This window comes from Ursus maritimus, unplaced genomic scaffold (assembly GCF_017311325.1).
Source record: "Ursus maritimus isolate PB19 unplaced genomic scaffold, ASM1731132v1 scaffold_2, whole genome shotgun sequence".
Lineage (NCBI taxonomy): Eukaryota > Metazoa > Chordata > Mammalia > Carnivora > Ursidae > Ursus > Ursus maritimus.
The window spans coordinates 76,269,393-76,297,275 of NW_024424452.1; the positions used below are offsets into that span (position 1 = coordinate 76,269,393).

General features: G+C 38.3%; 1 protein-coding gene across 9 annotated transcripts in view; it reads left to right on the forward strand.

The window, feature by feature from the left end:
- DNM3 (dynamin 3) overlaps positions 1 to 27,883 on the forward strand; it is a 522,795-nt gene that overhangs the window by 300,390 nt on the left and 194,522 nt on the right. Inside the window, exon 16 of one of the 9 annotated variants that reach the window (XM_040636211.1) lies at positions 6,009 to 6,159. The exons of the other annotated variants lie outside the window; for them this stretch is intronic. Coding sequence (XP_040492145.1) covers positions 6,009 to 6,029 — 21 coding nt within the window. The 3' untranslated portion in view covers positions 6,030 to 6,159. Of the gene's footprint in view, positions 1 to 6,008; positions 6,160 to 27,883 lie in introns of those variants that run through there. 9 annotated transcript variants of the gene reach the window in all.

The following is a 27,883-nucleotide window of genomic DNA, read 5'->3' on the forward strand; positions in this document are numbered from 1 at the left end:
TTGCTATTACTGTTTCTACTTAGAATTTCTGAACCAAGCTTTATGCCTCACTCCCACCTCATCCTGTGGGCCCGGCTCTGTGGCACTCATAGACCCAGGGCTTCTAGGGGCCTGCAATTTGTATTTTTGAAGTCTTTTTATTTTTGAGTAGCTAGACTTAGTACAGACTTATTTTCATGTTCCAGAGCATTCAGGATATTTTTCTTAGCTAATAACTTCTAGAAACCCTAGAGCCAAACCCTGAGTTCTTTCCCCTAATGTCGGTGGTAATTGTGATAGTACAGGCTCTCTTCTTTCTCTCCTCCTCCTTCTTATAAGAAGAAAATAATATCTAAAGCTAATTGCCTCATGTTCTCTTTTAGAAAGAGGTATATGCCATACATAAATTCACTCTTTACAGTTAGTGGCCAACAGTTTGTGGTATAGAACCAATATAAGAGCATTTGTGGGAAGTTAAAAGACATGTGAGGTGTGAAAGAGTTTGTTGTAGTTGTTGCCACTTACATTGGTCACTTAACTGTCGTTAATTTACTTGATCTCTCTGTGTTACATTTTTCCATCTGTAAACGTGGAGTGATAATAGAACTTTTTTCATAGGGTGTTGGGAGGATTAAACAAGGTAATACTTATCAAGCACTTAGAACATAAAATTTCAAGAAATTTATTTAATTTATTATACTTAAGGTCTTAGGATGTAATTAGCATTTAATAAATTCACTGAATTTATTCAGCAGATATTTAAAGCACTTACACGTGTCGGACACTATTATAGGCACTAGGGATACAACAGTGAATAAAACAGATAAAAATTCCTGTCCTCGTGACAGTCCAGTGCAATGAAAAAGAAACATAAAATAAAGCAAGAAAAGGGAGTAGAGAATCTGGGCATAGGGTTGCAAAGTTAAATAGGGTGGTTAGGAAACACGATGTTTGAGAAAATATTTGCAGGTAGTAAGGGTGTGACATGTAGACTGCTGGCTAAAGAGCCTTTTTTGATGGAAGAAATAGTATATGCAAAGGCCCTGAGGCAAGAGTATGCCAGGAGGACAGTGCCACTGCAATAGGGTGAGAGGAAGAGTTGGAGGAGGTGAGGTTGGTGCCAGAGACCTGCTTAAGATCCAAGTGATACAATGACGGACATTGAGAGGGATATCAGGGACCAACCCATGAAGGCTTCTAAGAGGAGAAGGTAGATCTTGAAAATGGACAGGCTGTGGAAAAACATATGGAAAAACGAGAACATTCCTATTATGGGGATGACCGGGAATGTGCAGGAAAGGAACAGTCAGTGGAAGAGATAGGCTTGGAACATATCCAAGAAAACCTGTCCAGAACAGAGGGTGACTAGTGGGGGAGGGAGAGACCCAAGATTGGAGAAATAGAGTGCGATTGGATGATGACACTCCTTGAGAGCCAGGCAGAGTACTTTTGGTTTAAAAAAAAAAAAATTCCCGTCAATAGAAGCAAATCAATGATAAAATTATAAAGTCCAAATTTAAAATCCAAGTATACACTATATACGTAACATCTGTGAGGTTTGTTTTCAGAGATAAATAAAAAATATAAAATGTAAATGATAGTTTTGATGTATAATAAAGAAAAATATCGAACTTTCTTTTAAAAGGTGCTTATTATTAAATAAAAGATGTCCTAACACTGTACTATGTGAGTTACAGTTACAAGCAACATGATTTGATAAACTAGATATTGCTTTAAATATGAAAATCATAATAATAATGAATAATGATGAACAATCTTGGTGTTGGTAGAAATCTCGTTCTAGTGGTTCTCTTCTTTATGCCCATGATCAAGCTTTAAACATGACGGCCGTTGTGCTGGCTGCTTTGTATACAGGATCACATGCTCACAAATACGGTACAGAAACAAGCGAGACCAATGACTCAAGTCACTTACACGGTCACAACTGCCTTTGGAAAATTATCTTGCAGTTTGAGATCTATTGGCATTATTTATTAGTTTCTGCCTTTTTTGCATTATATTCAACGTCAAGCTACACAAAAAGGTGGCAGGATGGAGAAAAAGGAAAGAACAAGCACCCTGTTAGATTCATCAGACTTTCAGATGTCCTCATTGGCTCACGCTTTTTCAACATAATCTTTTCAGAAGACGAGCTTTTACTTGAAAATAAGTTTCCATCATCAAATGACTTCTGTTGCTGTGTTTCTGCCAGACAGTTAGTTCCTCTCCCAGCGAGTTTCAGCCCAAGACTGCCATGCTGAATATAGCCTGCCTCACACGGAACTTAGCTTATTTTTCACATGAATTGATCCTCCTAAGAAATGAAGCAGTATGTATAAACATGTTTTTTACCTTCCAAAAGGGAACGAGTTTCAGTTTTAAGGTGATTCTCATGAAATCTATTTTAAGAAATAGATGATGTTCTCATCAGTTGAGTGCTACAGCACAGAATACTATTGGGAAACTTCTGACTCTATTTCTGACTTCACTGTTATCCTGCAGCAGGAACTTGGCAACGTGTTAGCTCCCTGTTGATGGGTTTCCTGAGCATCTCCGTGAAGTAGATGCGAAATATCAGCTAATGCGCATACTCGAGTTTCACTGAGGAACGATACAAAGTAATTAGTCTGATATGTGCTCTAAAATGTGAATTACTTTTAAGAATCAGAGCAGTTCTTCTATTAATAGGTTGAAACACACTGTTTAAAACAGTATGAATTTATTAACTTTGGTTCGGGGACTGAATTATTTACTCTTTCATCAGTGGTTTTGATGACAGACTTCAGAATAAGTTCATTAGTTTTGGATGACACTAAATTAGGCGGTAATGTTAACCTCCTGTATGATCCAAATACAAAGTGGCATTTGCTGTGCCGTCGAACAATGAATAAAATATAGAATGCGGTTCAGAAAGAACAGAGGAATGGTACAGGGCTAAAGAGAACAGACCAGGACCTGAATGTTACCATGACCCATTTCTCAACTTAACTTCAGTATTGTTGGACTCTTATTAAGAATTTTTTTTCTTATTAATAATTTTTAAAAAATGTCTACCATAACAGTAGAGGGAAATAATAGAGATATGAACTAAATCAAGAGTGTTGCTGGAATTGGGTGAGGGGGAGATCCGATATGTATCAACCAAGAATAATGTTTCCCCTCTGCTTGGCATTGGTCCTACGTATTTAATGACACTAGATCCCATTTTAATGTTCAGATTTTATGAGAGATATGAAAAATTTAAGGAGGGTACCATAGATAAGCAACAAAAATGATTCGGGGTTGGAATCTGGCTGTATGGTGGGCAGGGAGAGGGGGATTGGGTTTAAGAAAGAAGGTGGGGTTTTGACAGAGGAAGGAGCTTAAAATCAACTGTCTGTAAGTAAATTAGATTTCAGTGGAAGAAGGATGTTCAGCCACACTTCATCTTCCAAGGGAAAGTAAACAAAATAAATTAGTGTAAATTGCTACCAGAGACCTAGATTGAGCAAAAGAAAGCTGATTTGCTGTTGGAGTTGATTGCTGTTAAACTCCAGGAGGTACTACCATGATGGGCTGTAGATTTTCTCTCCGTGATTATCTTGTAAAAATGGGATTTATCCATTTTGCTTGGATGATTGGTTATCTTATTTCCAAAAAGCGTGCTTCTCTAAGGCAATATTTTGGTTAAAGTATATTTGCAAAGGAATTGAAAAATTAGTTTGATCTACCTCCATCATTTTGTGAAATTTCCTGGTATTCAGGTACTTCAAAGAATTCGCTCAACCAATGCATATGAGGCATGGACTTACGCTAGTAAATGGTTTTATAATGGTAGCTAACAGCAATACATGCCATTATTGTCATTGAAAAACAATGCATAAGTTCTTGCCTAACCTCTGCTTTTGATTATTTACGTGGCGTTTTATGTAAAGAACATACTTCAGACCTGGTATAATACAGTGGCATATCTGTTGTTGCTTGATTACCAGCTTTGAGATTTCGTTTAGAGAAATCATGATTTGTAAGCTCAAAAAGTATCATTCCAAACATTTGGCAATAAATTCTGATCTGATTAATGTTAGGTAGCTTATTGTAAGATGTTGTCATGGTGACCATTACTCAGAAACACAAATACACATGCAGAATGGACCAAAAAAAAAATGTCTTTCTAATGTATTTCTCCTATTTTAAAAATACTTCAGCCAGGGGCGAGAAAGATACTTTTTCCTTGAGTACCTTTTCAAATTTTTTGAATTTTAAACTATGTGACAGTGTGTTGCCCATTATTAGATGTTACCTTTTAATACTAAACAATTCTTTTTTTAGAACTGAAAAAAAAGTCAGGTTTCCCAGAATAATTTACTTCAATCTTTTTAAAACTATTCTCAGATCATTACATGAGAGTGTTCTGTTACTCTTTTCATTGTTTTCAGGGCTTCAAGTAAGGTGACCTGAGTAATGGATACAGAACGTGTTTTGAGAATGAATACCTGTCCAATCTTTTAAATATTCTTTTGATAGAGAAACATGTATACTCTTTTAGCACTTACATAAGCGCATAGCTGGTAGGATTCTGCCCCTTCTCCCAAACAGGTGTCCTTGAGACTTTATATTGAATTAACCACTTTTTCATATAAGAAAAAAAAGATACCATTAGAAACAACTGAACAGTAGCTCCCTACTTTCTGTTATCATGATACAGGGGTAAGGCGGAGAATTAACATTCTTTTTTTTTTTTTAAGAGCTACTATGTACAATATAATAAAATCCAAGTTAAAACGATAGGCAGTGTTGTGATCAGCTTAGGGTGCTATTACTTGGTATTATGGCCAGAGGACCAGAAATACCCAAATCCTCTGGAGACTATAGCAACCACTCTCCTCGTGGTTTCTGAAGAAGGAATAATGGCAAAGAAGGGGAAAATAACACCTCATTATTTGCTGGGGATTTGGCCCCAAACCCCAGTGCAGAGAACTCTGGCTGGCTGGGCCAGACCACCTATATGGAGCAGCCACTTCTCCTGAGGTGATGAGGCCCAGAGAGCATCAAACTGAAGGAGGCCTCTTCTCTGTTAAGATCCGTATCTACAGTTTTGTTTCTTATCACACTCCAACCACTTGTAAGAAAGACACAAGCCAGAATGACGTGTTTGTTCCTGGGAGAAATGAGCCTTGGCTCTGAAGATGCCAACCACAGAGGGAGAGCCACACCCGTGCATGCTGCTGGGTCCCCGTTCACCATTTAGCAAGGGTGGCCCAATCTACTGAACCACAGCCACTCCACCTTCTGGGGTGGGGGCAGTGTGTGAGGAAGGTCGTAGGCAGAGTGGTCTCTGAAGGGCACTTTCTCCTGAGGACCACTGGCTTGACAGCGTGGGCTGCAGTGAGAAGTGGATGAACCACACTGGAGTTCTGCTCTGTGCTTGTTTCAAAGTCCAGGGCATGTATCCCTTGTGTTTATGCTAAGGGCACATGCAGCTCTTTGTCCGGAGGCTGAGGACTTGGCACAAATGCAACTGAGTCATTGCAACCAAGTTTACAATGTAGGTTCATGATCCAGTTTCAGCGGTTAGCCATTTTCAGTCCATCCAAAGAAGCAATCTTAGTAAATCAGGTTGTGTATGTATGTGTGTGTATGTGTTAAAGACCTGACTGGTCCTTAACCAGATGGATCTTTCAAAAACACGACTTTATTGGGTGAAGGTTAGATGGGAACTCTATGTACTGTGTTCCCAACTCTTTGGTAAGTCTAAAATACGTCAGAGTAAAAAGTTTTTTAAAGAGTTGAAAACCAAAGACCAAGACGATAATGTGTTTCAGAAAAACATAAATGAAAAGTATATGTTTTTAGGGGAATAAAGATATTTCTACATGTTTAATATGTTAAAAAATGTATAGCTTTTATGTTACCACACTGCTCAAAAGCTTTCAGTGACTTCCTGTAATTTATAGGATACAGTTCAAATACTTGAGCCTTGGAATTTAAAATCTCTTAAATCCAGCCCCAGTCTATAAATTACTATCATCTATCCCATTCCCCACCTCTAGCCAAACTGCCATCCTCGCTGACCCTCAACAGGGATTTCCCTACAGGATGCCCTTCATCCTTCTCCCTCATGAAATCCACAGCGACGCTGCAAGACACCTTAAACCTCGTTCCTTCCACGAAGTGTTCCTTAACCACTGCCAGCCCAAGGTAGTATGCCTTAAAGCAAATACTGCATATAAACCTTTAGTGCCTTTATTTAGTAAAACCCCTATTTTTAATATTAGTTTTATGTGTCTTGGTAACATCTCTCTACTAAAATTTTTAAGCTGCTCCAAGCTAGGAGTTATATGTCTATAATTTTGAATTTTCTACGTTGCTTAAAATATTTATTCCTGCCACCAACTTTTATTGGTTACATTTTATGTGCCAGGCACTGTGCTGGCTGCTTGTAATATGAAGCAAAATCAGAAGATTTCTTAAGTATGCCTTTCTTGTTTCCTCCTGGGCAAATTCATCAGAGGGTCTCTCATCTGGGCTCCCACGGCATCCTGGCCTTACCACTATCTTCCTCCGTGATAATGTGCTGTATTGTTTGTTGGCTTGTGTGTCTGGCTCCTCCTCTAGACTGCAAGCACCTGAAGGATGGGCACTTAGTCTTTTTTCATCGTATCCCCAGGACTCAGAATTGTGCATGCAGTAGTGCTCAACGTATGTGTGCTGAACGAGACAAATGCTAAAAAGCTGCAGCTGAAGATTACGGTTGCTTGGTGGGATAATTATGACTGAGGCCCCACTTGAGAAGGTCGTTAGCTGCCTGTGAATCACATTCTTGTGATGTTGTTGTTATTGCTCTTTTTCTTCTCCAAGCAATATCTGTTTTTAATCACGATATATGCATCATCACTAACGCACCACATGACATAGGATTTATGTGTACTGTGACGAAGACATCTGCCATCACAGTGATTACTTCGCACATAGAATCTACAGATGTACGTAGATAAAAGTTTTTTGAACTCCAGGAATATGTGCTGCCAGCTCTGTAATCTCTAGCAACAAGTATGAAGTCACCATTAGACCTGAATACCTTCAAAGGTTCTAATCCATCTTTGTATTTCAAGTGTCTAGCCCAAGCAAGGTACCTAGAACAGAGTATATGCTTAATAAATGTTTATGCAATTAGTAACATGAATAATTACAGTTCCTTTCCCAACCCAACATCTTTTTTTTTTTTGCTAGTCATTTTAATATCTTACAGTTTTATCAGAGCTGCTAAAAAATAGAACTGAGTTGAATGAATTTCTTTCAACTTTCCCTGCCTTTGTGCTCTAAAATCCTGACATGGCTAAAAGTGGGAGCTCTGAGACTGGAAAGGAACAAGAAAGATTTGTGTTATCTCGAAGTTCATTTTCAGGTCTATGGCAATAACAGAGGATTAATTTCATGCAGAATTTTAAACTGAAAATTACTAACAAAGAAAAGTTCATGATTCTTTTACATAATTAAGATCCACACATTTTAATGGAACAAACAGGCACAGAGTTTACCTTCAAAGAATTTATCAAAATCAGTGTACTAAAAATTTGAATCTAGGTATTGTTATTTAGCTCACATTTCTCCAAAATATCTCATAAGAAGTTGAAGTAGAGAGACTCGGAGGTTTTTAAACTGTGTCTTGATAACTTATATTACCACAGTAAGATTTTTTTTTTAAATACAATTTCCTGCAAAGTGGAGATTAATTCCTGATGCTTTGAGGGTTTGGGTTCTTCAGATAAAAGACTACAAAGGGAAAACATGAACATACCATCTCCGGGAGCAATTATACTTGTTGGATTTCAGGGATGTTATGTAGTTTTCCTGAACATTGGCACATTGCTCTGTTTCAGAATAAAAAAAAAAATTCCTTACGGTTTTAACTACCTATATTATAATTTACTTTACAATGGTTTGTAGTGGGTGCTAGGTAAATACTTGTTGAATGAATGAATGTCTTTCCTGAATATTCGTTGTTCTATATGGTCTCCCTATCGTTTTTTCCGCCTTTTCTTGAAAACTTAAAATTACATTATAATGGAAAAGTAAGGAAGCACACCTCTTGCTTCATTAGGGTCCATTACTTCTTCCTGTATATGTTAACACAAAGGATGGGAGGAACCTTGCAAATTTTAACAAAAGGTTCAATGGCTGTGGCAGGACGGACACTTAAAACAGGGCTGAGTGTACAGTTCTTCTATTATCAAGACAATTGCCTGATTGAGAACAGCTCTCTGGAAAAATTCCAGCTATGTGTCTGGATTACCACAGGGTGCTGGAGTGATTAGAATTGCTCATGAGCAACCAAATGCCCTGGCTTGTCTCCACAAAGCAATTGAAGTATATGGGATCCCTGAGAGACATGGCTTAGTTGAAAGTATTCTCTTCCTGTTCTAGCCTTTTTTTTGCCTCATTGGAAGTATTAAATGCACGGCAGATCTCTGCACAGGAAGCCCTAATGCAGACATTAGATTTGCAAGGTGTCCCTGGCCAACTGCACGTGAGACAGGCCGCTCCCACAGTCATCCTGCTTATGGAGACCTGTACTGACATTTTAAAATCATGTAGAGGTTATCGAGTCCTATAAGCCAAATTGCAATAAGCATAGGTGGATAGGTCCACAAATAAGGGGTTTACACTATTGCTTCGAGAGATGAAATTTGGCATATATTTTGGGATGAATATGGTTCTCTTGCATTTGAATTTTCAAAGATCTAGTGGTGCAAATGTTTATTAGTGACTGATAAAAAGTCAGGGGTAGTGAATATAGTAGTAGTGTTTGGATACGTACATCAGCTTTTTCTTTTAAACAATGGTTTCACGTAGTTCAGGTTTCACCGTAGCGTGTCTGGCTCCGTTATTGCCACTATTCAACTCCTGTTAGAAGGCAAATTCCTTCCCTGTTTCTGCGCTTTGTCTGGGGTGGAATTCCATATTGAGCGGCATTTCCCTTTGCTCCAGAGACTTTTAAGAAGAAAGGCCTCTTCCAGTTCTCCATCAACCAGAGTGGGCTGAGGTTAGGCCCTCCCAGAACTTGAATGTGTTCAAATATTCTTTCCTCTCTGTGTCATTTGGGCTCTGGGGCTGCTCAAAGTCCAGTCTTCCTAGCTACATTTCTGTTGTTGACTGCTGCTTCGCCGAAGAAAAATAGTTTCTGTGTTATTTTCATGAAATCCTGAAGAATCATATAATCTTTTCATCCTCTCTTCTGGGCTTTAGGTTTCAGGAAAAACAAGTTTTTGCCTAAGGGTGTTTAGTTTTCAAATGGTTGAGCTATTCACCAACTTTTTGGCTTGTTAAGCTCTCTAAATGTGACCACTAATGGCCGATGAGCCTTGACCAAGTTGTCTTTTTAAACTCTTCCGGTAAAAATATTCTGGTTAGCTTGAGTCTTGGGAACTGGAAGTTAACTTTGGAGATAGTTAATTTGAACTTGGGAATAGGAAGAAGCCTTAGAAAGATCTTAGGTGACTTAAAAGAAGACTTCACAGGCAAACCTGACTTACTGAAAAGTGTATTTGTAGCTCTGGGTATAGACTCACATTCCATTTTCTGACTGGGTGACATTGGACTAGTTATTTGATATGAACATCAGTTTCTGTAACCGGGAAATGGTTTGTTGTGATATTTAAATGAAATACCCATTATCTTGTTTCTTTTTCTTCTTGTGAAGAAATATGACTTCCTGTTTTAGTAGCGTCATCAAAGAACTGAGAGCAAAACTCATAACAAAATGTTGGGTTTTGCAGTATGTGAAGAAAAATCCCTTGCAGCTCTGTTTATAAACTTAGTTGCATTTTTTCTAAGTATGTTTAAGAAGCAGGTCTGGAAGGAGCTAGAAATCTATGCACTGTAAAAGCAAATTAGCTTTTACATAAATGTTTTCCAAAGGAGAGGATCAGACGATTGAAGAATATCACATGAAGAGAAATTAGAGTTTTTTGGTTTTGTTCCATTTATGTTTTAAGTTCTATACTTTAAGCATAAGGTATATGTTAAATGCATAGTTTTTTACATCTTTACAATAGCCTTTTCAAGTAGGGGTACCATTAATATCCTCATTTGGTAGATGAGGAAACAGGCTTGGGAGGTCAGGTACCTTGCTTCATGTCTCACAGCTAATAAATGGCAAAGCTGCTATTTGAACACAGATGTGTTGGACTCAAGCTTTTAACGACTGACTGGGAGGGCTGAAGTGAACGGGGCAGACTCTACAGCGAGGCCGAGGCCGCCGCTTACTAGCTGTCAGACCTGGGGCCTTAATCTCTCTCCTCCTCCTCGATTTCATATTAAAATGTGAATGAAAATAGGATTAAATGAATTCACATATGTCAAGCTCATAACATAGAACCTGGAGTATGGTAAGGACTTCAATGTTAATTGGTGTTGTCATTGTCAGTATATTATTATAATTATTTACTAAAGACAGTCACTTTGGGGTAATGTGCTTAGAATTTATGGATGGCACAGCACAGTGTTTTTCTGTTTGTTTTGTTGTAGGTGTTTTTTTTTTTTTTTTTTTTTTTTTCCTGGCTGAAAGAACCAGGGAATGTTTGGGCCAAAGGTCTTTATGTCTGACCTCGTCTAGTCTGGCTGTCTACCCTCACATGAATTCTTAGAGTCCATGTTTGAAGAGAGCTGGTGCATTGTACGTCTTGGTAACCAAATCATAAAGAAGGAAAATTGAATTTCTGAGTTACTGGGGATCATGTCAGCTCTGTCTTCATTTATGCTACACTAAAATTAGAAAAAAAAAAATCCAACCAAGGTGATATTTCTACACCGTTGGGAATAATGCTATATTCTTCATTGGCTTGGAGTTTTAACTTCTGCCCATTATTGAATTCACAGTCTCTTTCTATATCCTGGATCCTTTTCAACAGAACTTCTAAGAAACAGAGATTAATTAGTTTTGTGCTTCAAAGGACATGCCTCCAGTTGCTCTAAAAAGTCCAAAGGAAGCTGTGAGGAATAGCACACACTTTCAAGCAGAGGGGAGTTTATAACTGGTGTGAATTAACTAGTGATATTGATTATCACCACCCCATACTTATTCTATATTGTGTTCCTTATTCATCTCCCGCTATTTTGATTTTCTGGGAACAAATCAGCAACAGAATGATTTCTTTTTAGTCATTATGATCAGGTTAGTGAATAACTTATTACAGTTTTTTAAAAATAGAATTTAATGTCATATGATAAAAGTATATGAGAAGAATATAAGAATGAGGCTACCTGAGTCAAAATTCACTTGCTGAGGAGGTATGACTTCACAGAAGAAAAGGAAATAGATCAGTGTATATTTTGTCTGAAATTCTTATTTGCTTCTTATTTTCCATTTAAAATAATCAAGCGGTAGAGCTGTATACTGTCTACCCTGCTGTGCAAGACCTCAGTACCAGCTTCTCCCTGGTGGTGATGAGGGGATGCAGGCATTCTTTGGAAAATGTGCTGATTTCAACCTTAGACAGAAGAGTTAGGCTGATGACATATTGAACAGTGTTTGTTAATATTAGTGTTAGTAGTTAATACCTAACTAATATTTATTGTATAGTCCTCTTGAGTTGTGCCAATTTCTGTATCCAGATGATAGATATAAATCAATAGGGCAAAGCCAAAACAAAACAAAACAAAACAAAACCTGTAAATAGCAGTCCTTGAATTTTTATTCTCTCCATTGTTGAGGGAGCCCAAGAAGAGGGGATGTGGACTTGTATTCCAGACACAAGAAGTCTCAAGCATAGCGGCTTGGGAGCATGAAAGAGTGATGTGTTTAGTAGGGAACCTTTACACGTGACCAGAGAGCAGCACCTGGTACCTGGTGAATTAAGAGGTGCTTGCCATTTATGAATGAGTAAATATTTGTTGAAGGAATAAACAGGGTTCCTTGATAGAATGATGGGAAACGTGTGTAGGATATAAAAGGGTGCAGAGTAGGGAGCCTGCTGGGGAACCAAAACCTGGTCCTTCTGGTAAGTGGATCATAACTGGGATATTGCTGCTGCCTCATAAGGAACACCAGACCCCTCCTAGGTGAGCTTCCAAGATTTCACTCTTTCATTCTTGTTCCACCTGTGAATACATGCTATTCTGCTGATGCCTGTCACTCTGAAACTGAGTTGTGAATAGAGTGATGCAATATCTCTGTGCAGAGAGAAGTTGCACAGAGAAAGATGGAGACCTATGGTTGTCGGTGGTGGAGAGTTCTTGAAGGGAATGGGCGTGTGTGTTAGAGACATTATACGTAGAGGTATGGAGGGTGGCCTGAGATGAGGAAGAACTGGAGACAGGGAGAACATTTAAGACGTGAATGTTTTATGTGTGAAGGGTGCTGGATGCTGGGACTAAGGCACTGGCAGCGAAGAAGGAGAGAAAGTGAGCAGTTGGATGAGGGAGTTGGGAGAGAGAGGGATGATTCCAAGGTTTTTGTTTAAGCAAATGGACAGAATGACAGTATCAGTAATCAGACAGGGGACCCACGAGAAGGTGCAGGTAATAGGAATGCTAGGGATAATATTTTTTTCAGTTTGGGATATGCTAAGATTCACAAATACGTGAACCATGTGGGCAAAGATGTCCCATTGAAAATAGAGGACTTGGTCTCAAAAGAGAGCTTTTTGATCCTGAAGTTAACCAGGGAGAAGCCTTATACCAAGGAATGATTTCAGGGTAAATTAAAAAGGAATAAAACTATGGTAAGATTTACTTGTATTTAAAAGTAGTAAAGTTTGGGGTTAGCAGTTAAGATGATTATAGCCTTTATGTTTGTGTATCACAGGTTTAATATGCATTAATTTTGCTAGGCTTCCAATTTTATGTTATAAGATAAATATAGAAGTGTATTCATCCTTAAGTGAAGACTCCCACAGACTCAGTCTCCTGGATCTTATGGCCAGGACCAAGCTAACACAGCAGTATTTAGAGTCCACATACTAAGAGGAAATTAGCATCTTAAATGCTGAATTTGAAATCATGATGAGGCATCAGTGGTACCCATAAGCTTATGTTCTGTCAAAAACTACATCTGTTGATTTTACTGACTAAAAGTATTTAATGTGATGCAATTCTTTATAGCATATGCTCCATGAGAAATAAAGGTAGACTATTATACTTTCAAATATTAGAGAATATTTCTAATATTCTAAGTACTATAGTTGAGCCTTAAATAAATGTAATGATTAAATATAAATGAGGTTTTCTTTTTTTCTTTTTTCCTGGGCTTGAGTCCATCAGCTCAGGAAGGAAATATAAATTAATGGAGCATAAGTTTAAGTTTTAAATATGAGGTTTTGAGACCTTTCCTGCTTAACTGTGGGTCCATTGTCAAGTGAATATGCTCTGTTTTCAAATAAATGTGTCTATAAGTGAATGGAGAAGATTTGAGACCAAAAACACTTTTTTCCTTGGCAGCATCTGAGACTTAGACACCAACTCTTGATTTTTACTGTTTGATTTAGAAGGGCCTGACAAGTTACACCTTGGTAATTTATCTTCCTTGGCTGACATTTCTGAACAAATGCCTTAGTGTTATACTTAGAGCTGGTGTCGTGCTTAGTATTTCCTTTTTTTACTGTTTAATATAACTTGGTAATTTACCTTCTATCAGAGAAAGACTGGTTTCTGGTAATAGCAACATCTAATGATGAAAGCTTGGTAGACTATGCTATGGATGGCACATAGACTGCAAATAATTTATTTTGTATTGTCTTGTGTTTTCATAAATGGTGAAGGATATTGCTGTACTTCAGGTTTATTTTCTAATATTAAAGGTAGTAACAATAAGCATTCGTTATGGACATTAACGAGCATGTTCTGAATGAGATATCAAAAAAAGTCTCAGAACGGTGCTGCTTGTTTAAATTGCTTCATATCTTTCAGAAGAGACACTTAAACAGTGAGATCACCATTAATTTGTGGAAGTACTGATTTTTAAAAATTATCTTATTCCATATGGAGTAAATTTAGTTAACTAAGGCATGCTGTGTTCTAGTAAGACAACTACTGGGCAATTATATTCATAATAACAATCTATCTGTTTCATTGCTACACACTCGCTCCTGTCTTTGCTCAGGCATCTTCCAAATTATTGATTGTTTGCACAGGAAACAGAGTAAAGAGCATGACTGGATCAGCACAAATGTATTTCCACTTTTGAAAATAGTAATATACTGACCATGAATCAGTACTATCTTCATTTGCAAACAACAGTCCTCTCACCCACAAGTGTGCACCTTGATTTTTGTCTTTAACTTTTAAAAGTGATTGTGAGTAAACTGATTTTACTGACTCAAACCTATTGATGATGATTTATACTTATAGGTTGTGCCCCTATAGGTGTTTCCATGAGAAAAATTGAGTAAAGATATAAGGTGAAGATCTAATGGTATCATATGGAAGTATCCATTCATATATTGAATTTCAGTGACATTAGAAAAGTCATATTATTTGAAACTAAATGAGTAATGTACATAATAAGTATGAATAAGAGACTGGAGGAAAGAGAATCCTCTGAGGACTAATAGTGAGAAATATTTCATGAACCTGAGGCTTAATTTTCTCCCATTTTATTGTGAAAATTTTCAAACATTGAAAAGATAAAGGAATTTTACGGTGAGTACTAGTATACCCTTTATAACTACAATTGACCTTTTATAATACTTGCTTTTATTATAAGATATATTTTAATGATAAGTGAAACTTGGACAGGTCCAGCTAAAAGGATCAAAGTATGCTAAAGATTGGGAAAATGTAGAAGAGAGGTTTTGTGGTAGCCAGTCCCCAGTGATATCTCTACACATCCTCATAATCACTCCCCTGCATTGTACCAGGGTTGATTTGTGTGATTTTGGTAGATTCAATAAGTACCCCACCCACTTAGCCCAAAGATGTGCATGTCTTAATCCTCAGAACCTGTAAATATGTTAAATCATATGTCAGGAGGGACTTTGAATATGTGATTTGTGAATAAGTTAGGGATTTGAGATAGGGAGATTATCTTGGATTATCTGGGTGAACCTAATGTAATTACAAGTCCCTTTAAGAGAGACTTAGTAGACTTAGCATTAGAAAGAAGATATATAAGGATGGAAGCAAATGTCGGAGAGGAGAGAAGATGCTACCCTACTGGCTTTGGAGGAAGGTGGAAGAAGGGACAACAAAACAAGGAATGTAGGTGGCCTCTAGAGTCTGGAAAAAAAAAAAGGAAATAGATTCTTCCCTGTGCCTCCAAAAGGGAAACAGCACTTCCAGCCCATTTTAGACTTCTGTTCTCTAGAACTGTGAGATAATAAATTGGTGTTGCTTTAAGCCACCGAGTTTGCGGTAATCTGTTATAGCAGCAATAGGAAACCAGCACAGCAGCCGGAAGACTATGGCAGAAATGAAGGTTTACCACTTCTGAGGCAATTACATTATAAAACACTGCAGCTCCTGTGTTGGGCTCTTTCTTTCTTTGATCATTCACTGTGGCAGAGACCAGCTGCCATGTCATACAAACTAAGGAAAGGCCCATGTGGCAAGGTACTGAGGTCTCCAGCCTATGGCCAGCAAGGAAATGAGACCTGTCAGTCACCATGTGGGTGAACTTGGAAGCAGAAACCAGCCTCCCTCCCCCAGTTGAGCCTTCAGATGACCACAGCTCCATCTAGCAGCTTGATTGCAACCTGTGGGGGACCCTGAGCCAGAATCACCTGGCTAAGCCAATCACAGATTGCTGGCCCACAGAAACTATGAGATAATAAATGTATATTATTTTGAGCTGCTTCACTTGGGGGCAATTTGTTATACCACAAAAGATGACTAAAACAGAGTTGAAATGGTGGTTGGGGGAAGATTGCGGAAGGTTTGAATGCTGTACTAATTCACTTCTCAGTAAGGAACCCTTGAAAGTTTTTTTTTTTTTTTTTTAAAGCATTTTTCCCCTTCTTTTTTTTTTTTTTTTTAAAGATTTATTTTATTATTTATTTGACAGAGATAGAGACAGCCAGAGAGAGAGGGAACACAAGCAGGGGGAGTGGGAGAGGAAGAAGCAGGCTCATAGCGGAGGAGCCTGACGTGGGGCTCGATCCCGGAACGCCAGGATCACGCCCTGAGCCGAAGGCAGACGCTTAACCGCTGTGCCACCCAGGCGCCCCAGAAAGTTTTTGATCTGGGCAGTAACCAACTCAATATAATAAGATTTATCTTGTTTTGCTATATTAGCATTAGAAAGGGAAATTTAGCATTAAAACAGGGAAATTGGAGGGAAGAAATATAGATGTAATATTAGGGATAGTAAAATTAGCTCTAACGCTGAAAGCCTGCTCTAGGTCTGTGAATGTAGGAAGGGGCAGGAAAGAATAAAGGTAAAACTACAGAAGAAACTCAATAGGACCAGGTGGCCAAACAGACTGAAAGGAGAGGTAAATTGAAAAGTGCGGATGATGGTGCTTTGAGTTTGCAAGAACAATGTATGATTCTAAGAATGGGATATTTACAATAAGAATCAGTTTTTATTATACTGTTTGAAATTTAGTTGGGTAAGCGAAAATGTTCAAAAACGAATTTAGGTTAAAGACTTCATTACCTTCCTTGTGAGGAATCAAATTGGGACCTGAGACAGAGTAAGGGATATGACGTTACAGGATACATAATTGCGTGTACAGAGCCTGGTATACTTTGGCCCCTAATTTCTCACAGCCAACCCAGAGGAAATGCCGACAATAACGTGGTTTTAGTACTAGTAAGACTAAAGCAGACAGATGTCTTCTTGGGTCTTCTTAAGCACACACATTCTCAGCATTACCCAATCTATGGTGATCACTGTGATTTTAATGAGATGAGGTAAGAATAGGTCACTGGGTTTTATCATTAACTGATCATCAGTGATATTTAGGATTTCATTGTCGATATGATGGTAAGGACACAAGCAAGACTGCAGTGGATTGAAGAGTGATTTTTCTGGAGATGAGATAGAATCAGCAGACTCTAAGTTATTCTTCCCGCTCACTGGGATATTTCACTTTATATCTCAGTCCATAAAGTAGAGCAAAAATAGTGATCTCCTTCTAGCCTAAAATATAAAGTGCTTTAAGCTGCTGGGTAAGAATTCAGTGTAAATCCAGAATGTTAACAGCACTTATTGGTATGTATTATGAATGAAATTGAACTTGAGGGTTGATTGCCAACATGGTTGGTTTGTGGAGCTTACTTTCAGACTGTCACCTCTAATTTTGTATTTATAGAAAGCATCCCCCTGTCTGGACTGAAATTCAAAATTTTTGTTTATTACTAATGGTGCCTGATTGTCATTTGTGACCTTTGGTTTTTGTATGATGAGGTAGAATTTGGTAAATGGTGGTCTCACAAATTTTTCTGACCAGCCCTGCTGGGTCTCAGTTTTGACAAGTTGTTTCTCCCAGTAGGTTTTAATCAGATGTAGAGTTCAAGGTGATGTTAGTACTCTTACAGTGTCGTTCGGGAAACCAAAATAAAATAATAGGTATGAACATGCCTTGAAAAAATAGAGGATCATGTAAGTATTAATTATGTTTATCATCATTAATCAGATGATTGAAACTATTATTCTATTAAAATAATATTACAACTTCTGAATTAAGATTGAAAAGAGGTGGGAGAAGTTTTTTGCTATGTTTATTTCAGCTTCTGTAGAACTTGCATGAACTTCCTAAGAAAAATATGTGCACAGGCAACATATATAAATACATATATGTTTTAAGGATGCTCTACTTACTCATTTGCATTTGGATTATTTGTAGCCTTATTCAATTCTGGATTTATTTTCCCAGCACAGTTTTGGAAATACGAATTCAACAATTCTTAAGATATAACCAGTAAATTCAGGATGACATGTATGTGAAAAATACTTCATTCCTTAACCCTTAATCTTCACAATAACCTCATCAGGAGGTATTATTATCTTTTTATGTATAAGGAAACTATGGCTCTGAGAGATTAACTTTTTGCCCAGGGTGTCTGTAGCAGGGATTTGAATAAACAATTCGAGCACCACAGTTCCTTAGATATAAGCTGAGCAAGGAAAATCAGTTTGCTTAGAGGAAACATAACTGCATCTGTAAATATTGTACCAATATCATAGCATGTCTCTGAGTAGAATTTAGATGGTTTTCAAAGCAGCATTGGCTTCTGTCAGCAGGCGTCTCTCAGGTTCCTCTAGCGTGAACACACAAGTTTGCTCATCTGTGTCAACACATTACCAGTTAGTCTATGGGAACTAGCTCCAGTTAGTTTTGAGATTAGTAGTCTAATGCGTATAAAGAATAAGCTGTTATGTACTTTGGGTTTCTAGTGTTGAGCCATGAGTGGAATATAAGATGGTTAGTAATGGTTTAGGGAGTCCAACTTTGTTTGTGGTTCGTGGTTTACTGATTGCTTAGCCGTTTTCGACCTCATCCATTTGACCCTCACCATCACCTTGTGAAGCAGACAGGGCTGATTTTATTCACCTCATTTTGCTGAAGAAACCAAGACCAAAAGAGAGTGAGTGATTTTTTTCAGCAAACTTCAAATATTATCCACATTGAAAAAATTCTGATAAGTAGTTTAAAGGCCCATGGATACAATGCAATAACGATGGTACATCTTGTTGCTTTTATAACTAGGAGTTTACTGCTAGATTATAGTTTGATTTCCCATCTATAACACATTTGAAGATAAACACACTCATAATACAAACAAGGAATATGAAAGGTTTCCTTCTTCCTTTTTCTGCAGGGATATCATACGACTTATTTTAGCCCCAGTTATTACCTGGAGGAGTGCTGCGTGCTTCTCCAATGGTGTGTTTTTGTGGAGAGTTAAAGGAGAAGCTGCTCCTATCCTTCCCATAATGATATTGCCGACCCTAGAACTTTGACCCCGAACACTCTGCTGGGTCATGTATACGCATGGACATTTGCCTTCCTGTGGCTTGTGGTACAGGACACAACATCTAATAGTCAGGTTTGTTTCCAAGTCAATTCTGTAATGCAAGACTATGTCAAACAAGAATAAGTTGTCTTGTTCCCAACATTTAAAAATAGTTCTTTCACGATTAAGCAGCATTTACCAGGCACCTACCCTAGGGCAGGCGCAGTGCCAAGCTCTGAGGAACACAGCTCTTCCTCCACTTGGCTTGTAATCTAGGTTGTGAGGTCTGAACATCAAGGCAAGGGGGTTTCCAGTTTCACTTTTCATATATAATGGTTGTCTGAGTGTGTTTGGTCTCCTGTCACAAAAACTATAGACTGGGCAGCTTATAAACAACAGAAATGTGTTTCTCACGGTTCTGGAGGCTGGAAGTTCAAGATTAGGGCCCAGCAGATTCAGTGTCTGGGGAGGGCCTGTGTCCTGGTTCACAGACTATCACCATCTCTCTGTATCCTTGCATGGGCAGAAGGGGTAAGGAAACTCTCTGGGGTTTCTTCTATAAGGGCACTAGTCCCATTCAAGAGGGTTTCCCCCTCATGACCTAATCACTTCCCGGAGGCCCCACGCCTTTTAATACTATCACATGGGGGTTAGGTTTCAATATGTGAATTCGGGGGGACATAAACATTTAATTTAAAACAGTAGTTTGGAAAGCATGTGAGACTTCTCAGAATATAAACAATAATTAAAAAAAAAAACACGATGCTTTTACACCATGTCTGAGATAAATTTGTTCTTTCGACAAAGGTGATTTTAACTGTTGGCACTTTCCAGGACAAGGACCACTCCTCTCACGATGATCAGATGAAAACAAGAAACAAATGCCCAGCCACACGAACTCTCCATTGTACTCTTGATGAATCCTTTCTTATATTTACAACAGTTGAATTTATATATATATATATCTCGCTAGCAGGGCAGTTCTCTAAAAGACTACACTACTTTCTTTATGTACAATGTCAGTGCCACAATATTAAACAGCAATGAATTATGTGACTATGCTTTCCTTTTTAAAAATGTGAACGTATTTCTCTATAGAGTTGTTTTGTAGCTGTATTGCTATTAAAGTGGTGCCCAACTCCAGGCCTGCAGACTGCTGACACACAATTAATCTCACAAATTTATGAATGCCAAAGCATGGAGCAAAATGAAAACAACTGGGGGAATGTTTAAGGGAAATAATTGGACTGTATCCAGATGTGCATGTGTAAAACATCACCCCTTAACTCCTCCCCCATATCCTGTCTGAAGACAGGATTTTTTTTTTCTCAAAAATGAACGAGTTATTTGAAAGAAGCAATGGTCTCTGACTGAAACTGAATAGGGTAAAGCCCAGGTTGAACATAATCGTGTATGTTCGTGGGGTCTTTGTTTTTTGATTAACTCATCACATGCTGGCGAATCCATCTTCCTGGTGGCCGTTCGTGATGACACGACATGACGCACTGCATTTGAGCACAACGTGGAAGGGTTTTCAAGAATGTCCATTTTCTTGAGTTTGGGGCTGTCATGAACTATAAAGTTTTACTATTAAAAAAGGACAACATTAAATTGTCTAGTGTGGAAGAAGTTCAGATGGGAAGTAAAGTCTGGTTAAGAGGGAAAAGAAGTGTGAGAACATTTATTTCCTTATTTCTCTTTCTTTCTTTCTTTCTTTCTTTCTTTCTTTCTTTCTTTCTTTCTTTCTTTCTTTTCCTTTTTCTTTCTTTTTTTCCTTTTGGTCCAAGACAAGTCAGAAGAGCCAAAGAGAAAAAAAAAAAAAAGAATTTTTCTAAGATGCTTTAGCTCACTAGATAAAACGTAAAAGTCAAGGTAGCAATATTGACTTTGGATGTGTGAAGTTAATTTGGACCTGGCATCACTGGGATATGAGAAATTAGAGGGCAGGCATGCTGAATAAGAACCTTTCATGTTGGTGTCCAACCATCAAATGTATTTTATTATTTATTTTCCTTTTTCCCCTCATATATTTTAAATGTACCAGAGAAGAAACAGTAAGACACACTTTTTGCTTAAGTGTAAAAAAATACTTCCTTGAAAACAAGATAACCAAATCCAACAATAAATCCAACAAATTTCAGTAGAGGAGTTTTCTCCATAGACTTGTTTTTCTCTTGCTCTGCACAAAAACAAAAATAAAGATGAAATGAAATTTTAATGTACTCATTAAGGTAGAACATACAAAGACCTCTTTTTTAAAAGATTTTGTTTATTTATTTGAGAGAGAGAGAGAGAGAGAACATGCATGAGCAGGGGGGAGGGGTAGAGGGAGAAGTAGACTCTGGCTGAGCAGGGAGCCTGATGTGGGACTCCATCCCAGGACCCTGGGATCATGACTGAGCCACCCAGGAGCCCTGCATACAAAGACCTCTTGCCCCTTTAGTTGCCCTGTGCTGTCACAGAGACTTTCCTTGGGATTAGAATTCTGAGCCTCATTAGGAAAAGTCTCAAGATTGGATTTCTGTTTTTATTCTGGAGGAGAAAACAAAAGTAAAGAAATTAAAAATACCCAATCTTTTAGCCCACTTAAGGAAGTATTAAGGACCCCAAATCTCAATGTTCCTACTATAGTTGGTGGCAAATTTTTATCATAAAACTTCAGTGTTAGAATAGTATCAGTCCTCAGGTTGAGGATAAGCACTGATTTTCTTGTACTCTTCTACCTGTGCAGATAATTATTCAATTTAAAGCCTAATTTTCATATCACGGTTACTGGACATAATTAACATTAAAAAAAGAAATTAGTCTGATTTCTCGATTCCTTTACCAAAGGGAACTGGGTGGAGAAAGGCATCATCCCGTGTCACTGCCAGGGCATTAATAAGTGGTGAAACCAGGAAAGGAAAGCTGATGAGAAGATCCCTTGTTTTATAAATACATATACACAGATAGCACTGTCTCTATGCCATGACTGTTATGCCCCTGCATATTTTGTCTCCATATAATACCCAATAGAGTTATATTTCAATTAGCCAGTTCTAATTTCAAATGCAAATAATTTCTGGGAAAGTTAAATATATTGGTTTTACCCACCTTATGAATAAATATATAATTTCATGATGTTGAAAATATTCTATATTATCTGAAGTTTAAAAAAACAAATTAACGTAAATTAAATTTGGTTGTCTTGGGGCACCTGGGTGGCTCAGTCGGTTAAGCGTCCGACTCTTGATTTCAGCTCAGGTCATGATTTCAGGGTTGTGAGATGGAGCCCAGCATTGGGGTCAGTGCTGGACTAGGAGCATGCTTAGGATTCTTTCTCTCCCCCTCCCCGTAGACCCAGCCTCCTCCTCCAGGCCTCTCTCTCCCTTTCTCAAAAAAAAAAATTTTTTTTGATGTGTTAAGCAAAACCTTGTTAAATACTCTGGAATTATTTGTGTGGTCATTTAAGGAAAATACAATGATTTGGGGTTTCAAAACACAAATACAGTAAACATTATGGACTTTTTAAGTAAAGGGTATGCTTGGTCTGGCAGATGATAAAATCCTCAATTACTAGAACGGCAAAACTCATCAGTTGCTTAAAATTATTTGGTAATAGATTCAAACATTTTCTTGCTGGAAAATAAGAGCCCTGTAGTAGAAATTACTAGATTAGTACTTAAAAAATGTGACCACAACAATAACAGTAAAATCTGCATTTTTAACCCAGTTGTACTACTAGGTAATAGTTTGACCCTCGATTAGTTGCTTTAGCTCTGTGAGCCTATTTTCTCTCTGTATATAATAGGATTAGGACTCTATCCTGCTCACTCTGCATGTTGCGCAGGTCATTATGTTTACTATTACATTCCTGCAGTGCTCCCTACCCATCCCCACTTCTCTCTCCCAAACCAGCTCTTGCTTCATTCTTATCCACCTGGAAAACACCCTTTATCTGTCTTTTTATTCAAGCCAAAAAACTAGGAGTAATCTTCATTACACCCTTTCCAATTCATCCCCAATTCTTGCTAATTTTATCTCAGAATAGATCTCAGTTCTGCCTCCTTCTCTTTAGTCCCACTGCCACCGGCCCTGTCCAAGCTATAGTCATGGCTCATCTAGAGGCCACAAGGCCCTTTCACCATCTGCCTCCACCCCTTCTCCCCTTTTCACAGGCCACTCCCAGAGTAATCTTTTAAAAGCATAAATAAGGTCTTTCACATTCTTGCTTAAAACATTCCAGTGGCCACAGTTGCACTTAGGATACAATATAAAATCTTAAATGTGGCCCCCACTCCCTGGTCCCTTCCTGTTTCTCTGCCCCTCCCTCCCCCTCCTCTGAGGACTCTGACCACACTGTTCCTTTTCCCCTCTGACCACAGCTTTCCTTTTCCCTCCTCCTTTGAGGAGTGCTCCTTCCAGTCTAGGGCCTATATCCTTTCGGCCTTAAGATTCAACATAAATGTGACCTTTTTCAGAGATGCTTTCTCTGACTTCCCCTTCTAGTCTAAATGACCTTCTTTTGTCATACTCTGTATTGGCACCTTCTTCTTTGTCCTTGGAGCGTTTATTCCAATATATAGTTACATACCTATTTGTATATTTTTCCCTGGTGTAAGACCTGGGAGGCCAGGAGCCTTATCGCTTTTGTTCACTGCTGAATCCAGATGACAAACATGTTGCCTTGGCGTGCAGAAAGCTCTTGGATGGTACTCTGCCAAATTTTGGCAATGCAAAGTTAATTTTGCCACAGTCCCTGACCTCGAGTGGCTTATGGTCACTTATTGAGAAAAAAAAAAGGAGCAAAAATTATATGGAATCATTCTGTAGTTCAGGGAGAGTTTTAAAAATGACTTTTAAGATCAGGAAAAAGAATCTGTAGTTGAAGCAATGATACGGAAGCATTCTCATGATTTAAAAATCTCTAGGTTGGAGGGGGCATTAACACTTCAGGTCACTAATGGGTTACTACTGGTATAGACGGAGCTTCATTATATCTTAAAAGTGGAATCTACCATTAAACCAAACATTTTTCTAGTTTGTATTAAGGATTTCTTGTTATTTATTCATTTTTTTGATGTGCATTTGTATGTGTATCTAGGTGTGTATAAAATTTCTATCTAGACTGTCTGTCCTGTGAGACGGAAAGCATATGTTTTGGTGGCTGTTTCTCTGGCTTCCAGAATCTCTGTAGAGTACCAAAAGAGAATGCAGGGTGCAAGGGGAGATGCTGCCATCTGACATGGATATAGGAATAGATAGAAAGAATAGATCGAAGAGTCATCTCTTCCATTATAAAGTATGTGTGGAGAGAAGTGGGTAAAACTACACAGCTGTATGAAATCTTTCACAATCTTCCCATTAAAGGGTGTTGAAAATGTCTAAGAACCCAAATGATTCTAACCACACTGATGTGGATTTAGATATGTAGCCCAAATTTAGCATCAGACAACCTGAATTATGAAACAAATAGAGAAAATGGTCACAAAACAAATATCATTGCATTTATAACAATTTAAATTGAAAAGCTTTTGTTTCTCTCTCTCTCTCTGAGAGAGCATGTGCCTGCGTGAGTGGGGGGAGGGGCAGAGGGCGAGAATCTTCAAGCAGACCCCCTGCTGAGCACGGAGCCCAGTGCTCGGCTCCATCTCAGGTCCCATGAGATCGTGACCTGAGCCGAAACCAAGAGTTGGACGTTTAACCAACTGAGCCATGCAGGTGCCCCACAAAACTCTTCTAAAACATACCCACCACGTAAAATAACCCAACTGCAGAGGGGCCGCAGTTTTTTTCTGCAGTTTGGAATTTGGTCAATGAAAATAGGAATTTATAATTGATTTTGTTTAGAAGTTGAGGATTTTGGCAGTGTTTATTCTCCCTTCTAAACATTACCCTCAACCCAGTATTGAGCAGCAGGTTCAGAGAGCGTGGCAGTACCCCAGAACGCCTCCCCAGACGAGGCGCTAAGGGCTTAAAATCCCGCTTTTAGCAATTCATTGTTTCCAGTTAAAACTTGCTCTCTCCATATGGTCCACTTTAAAAGACAAACCCTTCTGGGAGGTGAAAGTCTGGACGTAGGGAAGGAGGAGAGAGCATCTTAGAATTTACTGAGTCCTGAATCTGGTCCAGGAACTTGGTATGTGCATTCTCCTGTTTTCCCTGTTTCACAAATGCAGAAACCAAGTCTCAGAAAGGTTTAGTAACCTTCCTTGATGTGGCTGAATTGTAGAGCTGAGATCTGACCTCCCAGCTGGTCTGCCTGTAAATTCACGTTCTTTCCTTTACATGCTGTATATCTTATAGTAATTAATTAATGGGATGCTTTTCTCTAAAAGCTGGGAATCAGAAGCGCAAGAGTGTGCTAAGAATCTGGAAGAGAAGTAGTGGTGATAAAAGAGGGGACAAGAGAGTAGGAAAAGGAGGTTGCAGAGCCCTTCAGTTACTACATAGGAGCAGCTCCTCTGGGCCTCGCTCATCTGTGGGTTTTGCTTTCTGCCCCAAGAGGTTCGGATGGGCTGGGAACCAAAGCTAAAATGATATTGAAGGAAGCTCCTGATGCGTCCTTCTTTATTTGCATCAGCAATGAGATCCAAAGGCCCCTTCAGTATGTGAATACCTGAAATTAAAAGACTACAAATATGCATTTAGACTGTTTATTTTAGGTTTCCTGTTTACATTTGTTCCAATTTTATTCTCTCGCTGGGAAGTAAAATTGGAATGAAGGGGGAAAGACGAGCAGATGCGAGAGGGAAGTGGAACTCAGTTGTGAAAGTGGAACCATTTTTACATTTAAGTTAAAACTGTGGGTTTAAAACACTCAGCTCTCTATTGTGGGTGGAGAGAGTTTGTAACAGAGCTTCACCTAATTCATTCTATATGCTTGGCAAAGGAAAGGCTGAAATAAGAGCCAAATTCCAGTGGGTCTCTAAGGGAAGCAAGGTCATACTGCATTCAGAATTATACAGCAACCTGGCCTGAACAGAGGATTTTTAATGTGTTTGTGCACTCAGGAATCATTCTTCTAGAATATTGTAATTGTTAAGCCATTTTGTGAGGTTCTTTTATAAATGTATTACAAACACTGCTTCATAGCTAGATTAAAAAAAAAAAAGACTTAAATAATTTAATCAAGTTATCTCAGTTAATTTTATAGCTGGTTTTGAAACTGAAAATAAAATTATGTAGAAGAGTTTATTGATTAGTTCCACTATCATAATAAATTTGTAGAAATGCCTAAGAAGCCATATTTTTATTTTTATTTATTTATTTTTTTGTCTGAGCAAGTTGGCCCATCCTCAATAAAAATTGTGCTTTAATTCCAAGCGATCTTATTATGAAGAGTTGTTGAATTTTACGTTGTTTAATAATTAGCTCTGCTGGGGCGCCTGGGTGGCACAGCGGTTAAGCGTCTGCCTTCAGCTCAGGGCGTGATCCCAGCGTTCTGGGATCGAGTCCCACATCAGGCTCCTCCGTTATGAGCCTGCTTCTTCCTCTCCCACTCCCCCTGCTTGTGTTCCCTCTCTCGCTGGCTGTCTCTGTCAAATAAATAAATAAAAAAAAAAATCTTAAAAAAAAAAAATAATTAGCTCTGCTGTTTAATGAAGCTCATTTGCAAGGTAAAAGGGCAAAATGTGAGAAGGAAGGAAACCAAAAGTTGTTCATGGGTAATTACAACAAAAATAGGAATAAGCAGAAATGTCATTTTAACTCACTTTCTGGGAAGACATTCCTGAGTTTGGGGGATGACAGAACATCTTTTGGGTTCTTAGGGTCCTAAAGGGAGTGAGAACTTCAGACTTTTGAAGTTGTTTTTGCTTACAACCAAATTTACCTCAAAGTGCAGAGTGCATAAGAGTTAATTTAAATGTCGGTTACAAATTCCAAGAAATGTGGAGATATAAACCAGAAAGACAACATGACCTGAACAGGGGTTTGGGAATGTGGACTCTGATGTTGACCTTGTGTCATTTTTTTTTTTTTTGGTTTTTTTTGTTGTTGTTGTTTTTAACTTTGTAGTGATGAAATATAGCTTCTATTCTGTTGACCCCCCTTGAGGTAGTACCAAACACAGAATAAAATGGACCATACTTACTTCTGTTTTTCTGGGGAGTAATACAGAAGGATAATGCCCCTCTCTTCTAAAGATGGTATGGGGTTAGAACAAAGTTTTAGCCATTTCTGAGAGATCCAGGATCCAGGCATCTATGTCTTTTGATGCAAATATTGCTACCTCCTGCCTCTCCAAGGATTTCTTGCCCTCTAGTGATGGTCAAGCCATCTGAAGGAATTAGAATCAGTTGTTGATAAAAGGGTTTGGGGTACTTTGTCAACCTTGTAGTATACTCTGTCTATACCAGTGGACCAGTGGTTCTTCAACTTCTGGGGTCTTAAACCCATGTGAGAACACTGTAAGAGTTATTGACCTTTTCTCAGAGTATTGTGCCCATTCACAAAATAAAACTTCCCAAAGTTCTCTAGTCCAGAGGCCCATTCATGGACCATGGGTTGAAAGCCCTAGTTCTGCAAGGTTAATTTCCCTAAGCTCTGAAAACATTACCATCCAAGTTGCCTTCTCTAAGCAGGGAGCTACTCTTTTTGGCCATTTGGTCTGTACAGTGTAATCTGTTCTCTTCATATCCTGCCCATCTTAGAGATGACAGAAGATTTCCCCAGAGGGACCTAACCATTTTATGTCACCATCTTCTAAGCTCCAGTCTTAAGTTTGAGCACATCTTTTCTTCTTCCTTTCTTTGTAACAGATTCCTACCCATTTTCATAACTTGCTATAATTCTCTCTCACCTGCCTTCCCTCACCACTCTCCTAGTGATTTCTAAAAATACCACTTATACTTGGTACCAGCCATATGATGTTCATGATTCTCTTTTTGCTTCTTTTTACATCAGTTTTTACTATGAAATGCTTTTAATGTATACATATGAATGGAGAATAAAAATACTACCTGTTTTAACAAAATCTTAGCATTGTGACATATTTACATCAGATCCTTAGAAATAGTAATTACAGTTATGATGAAAATCTTCTACACTG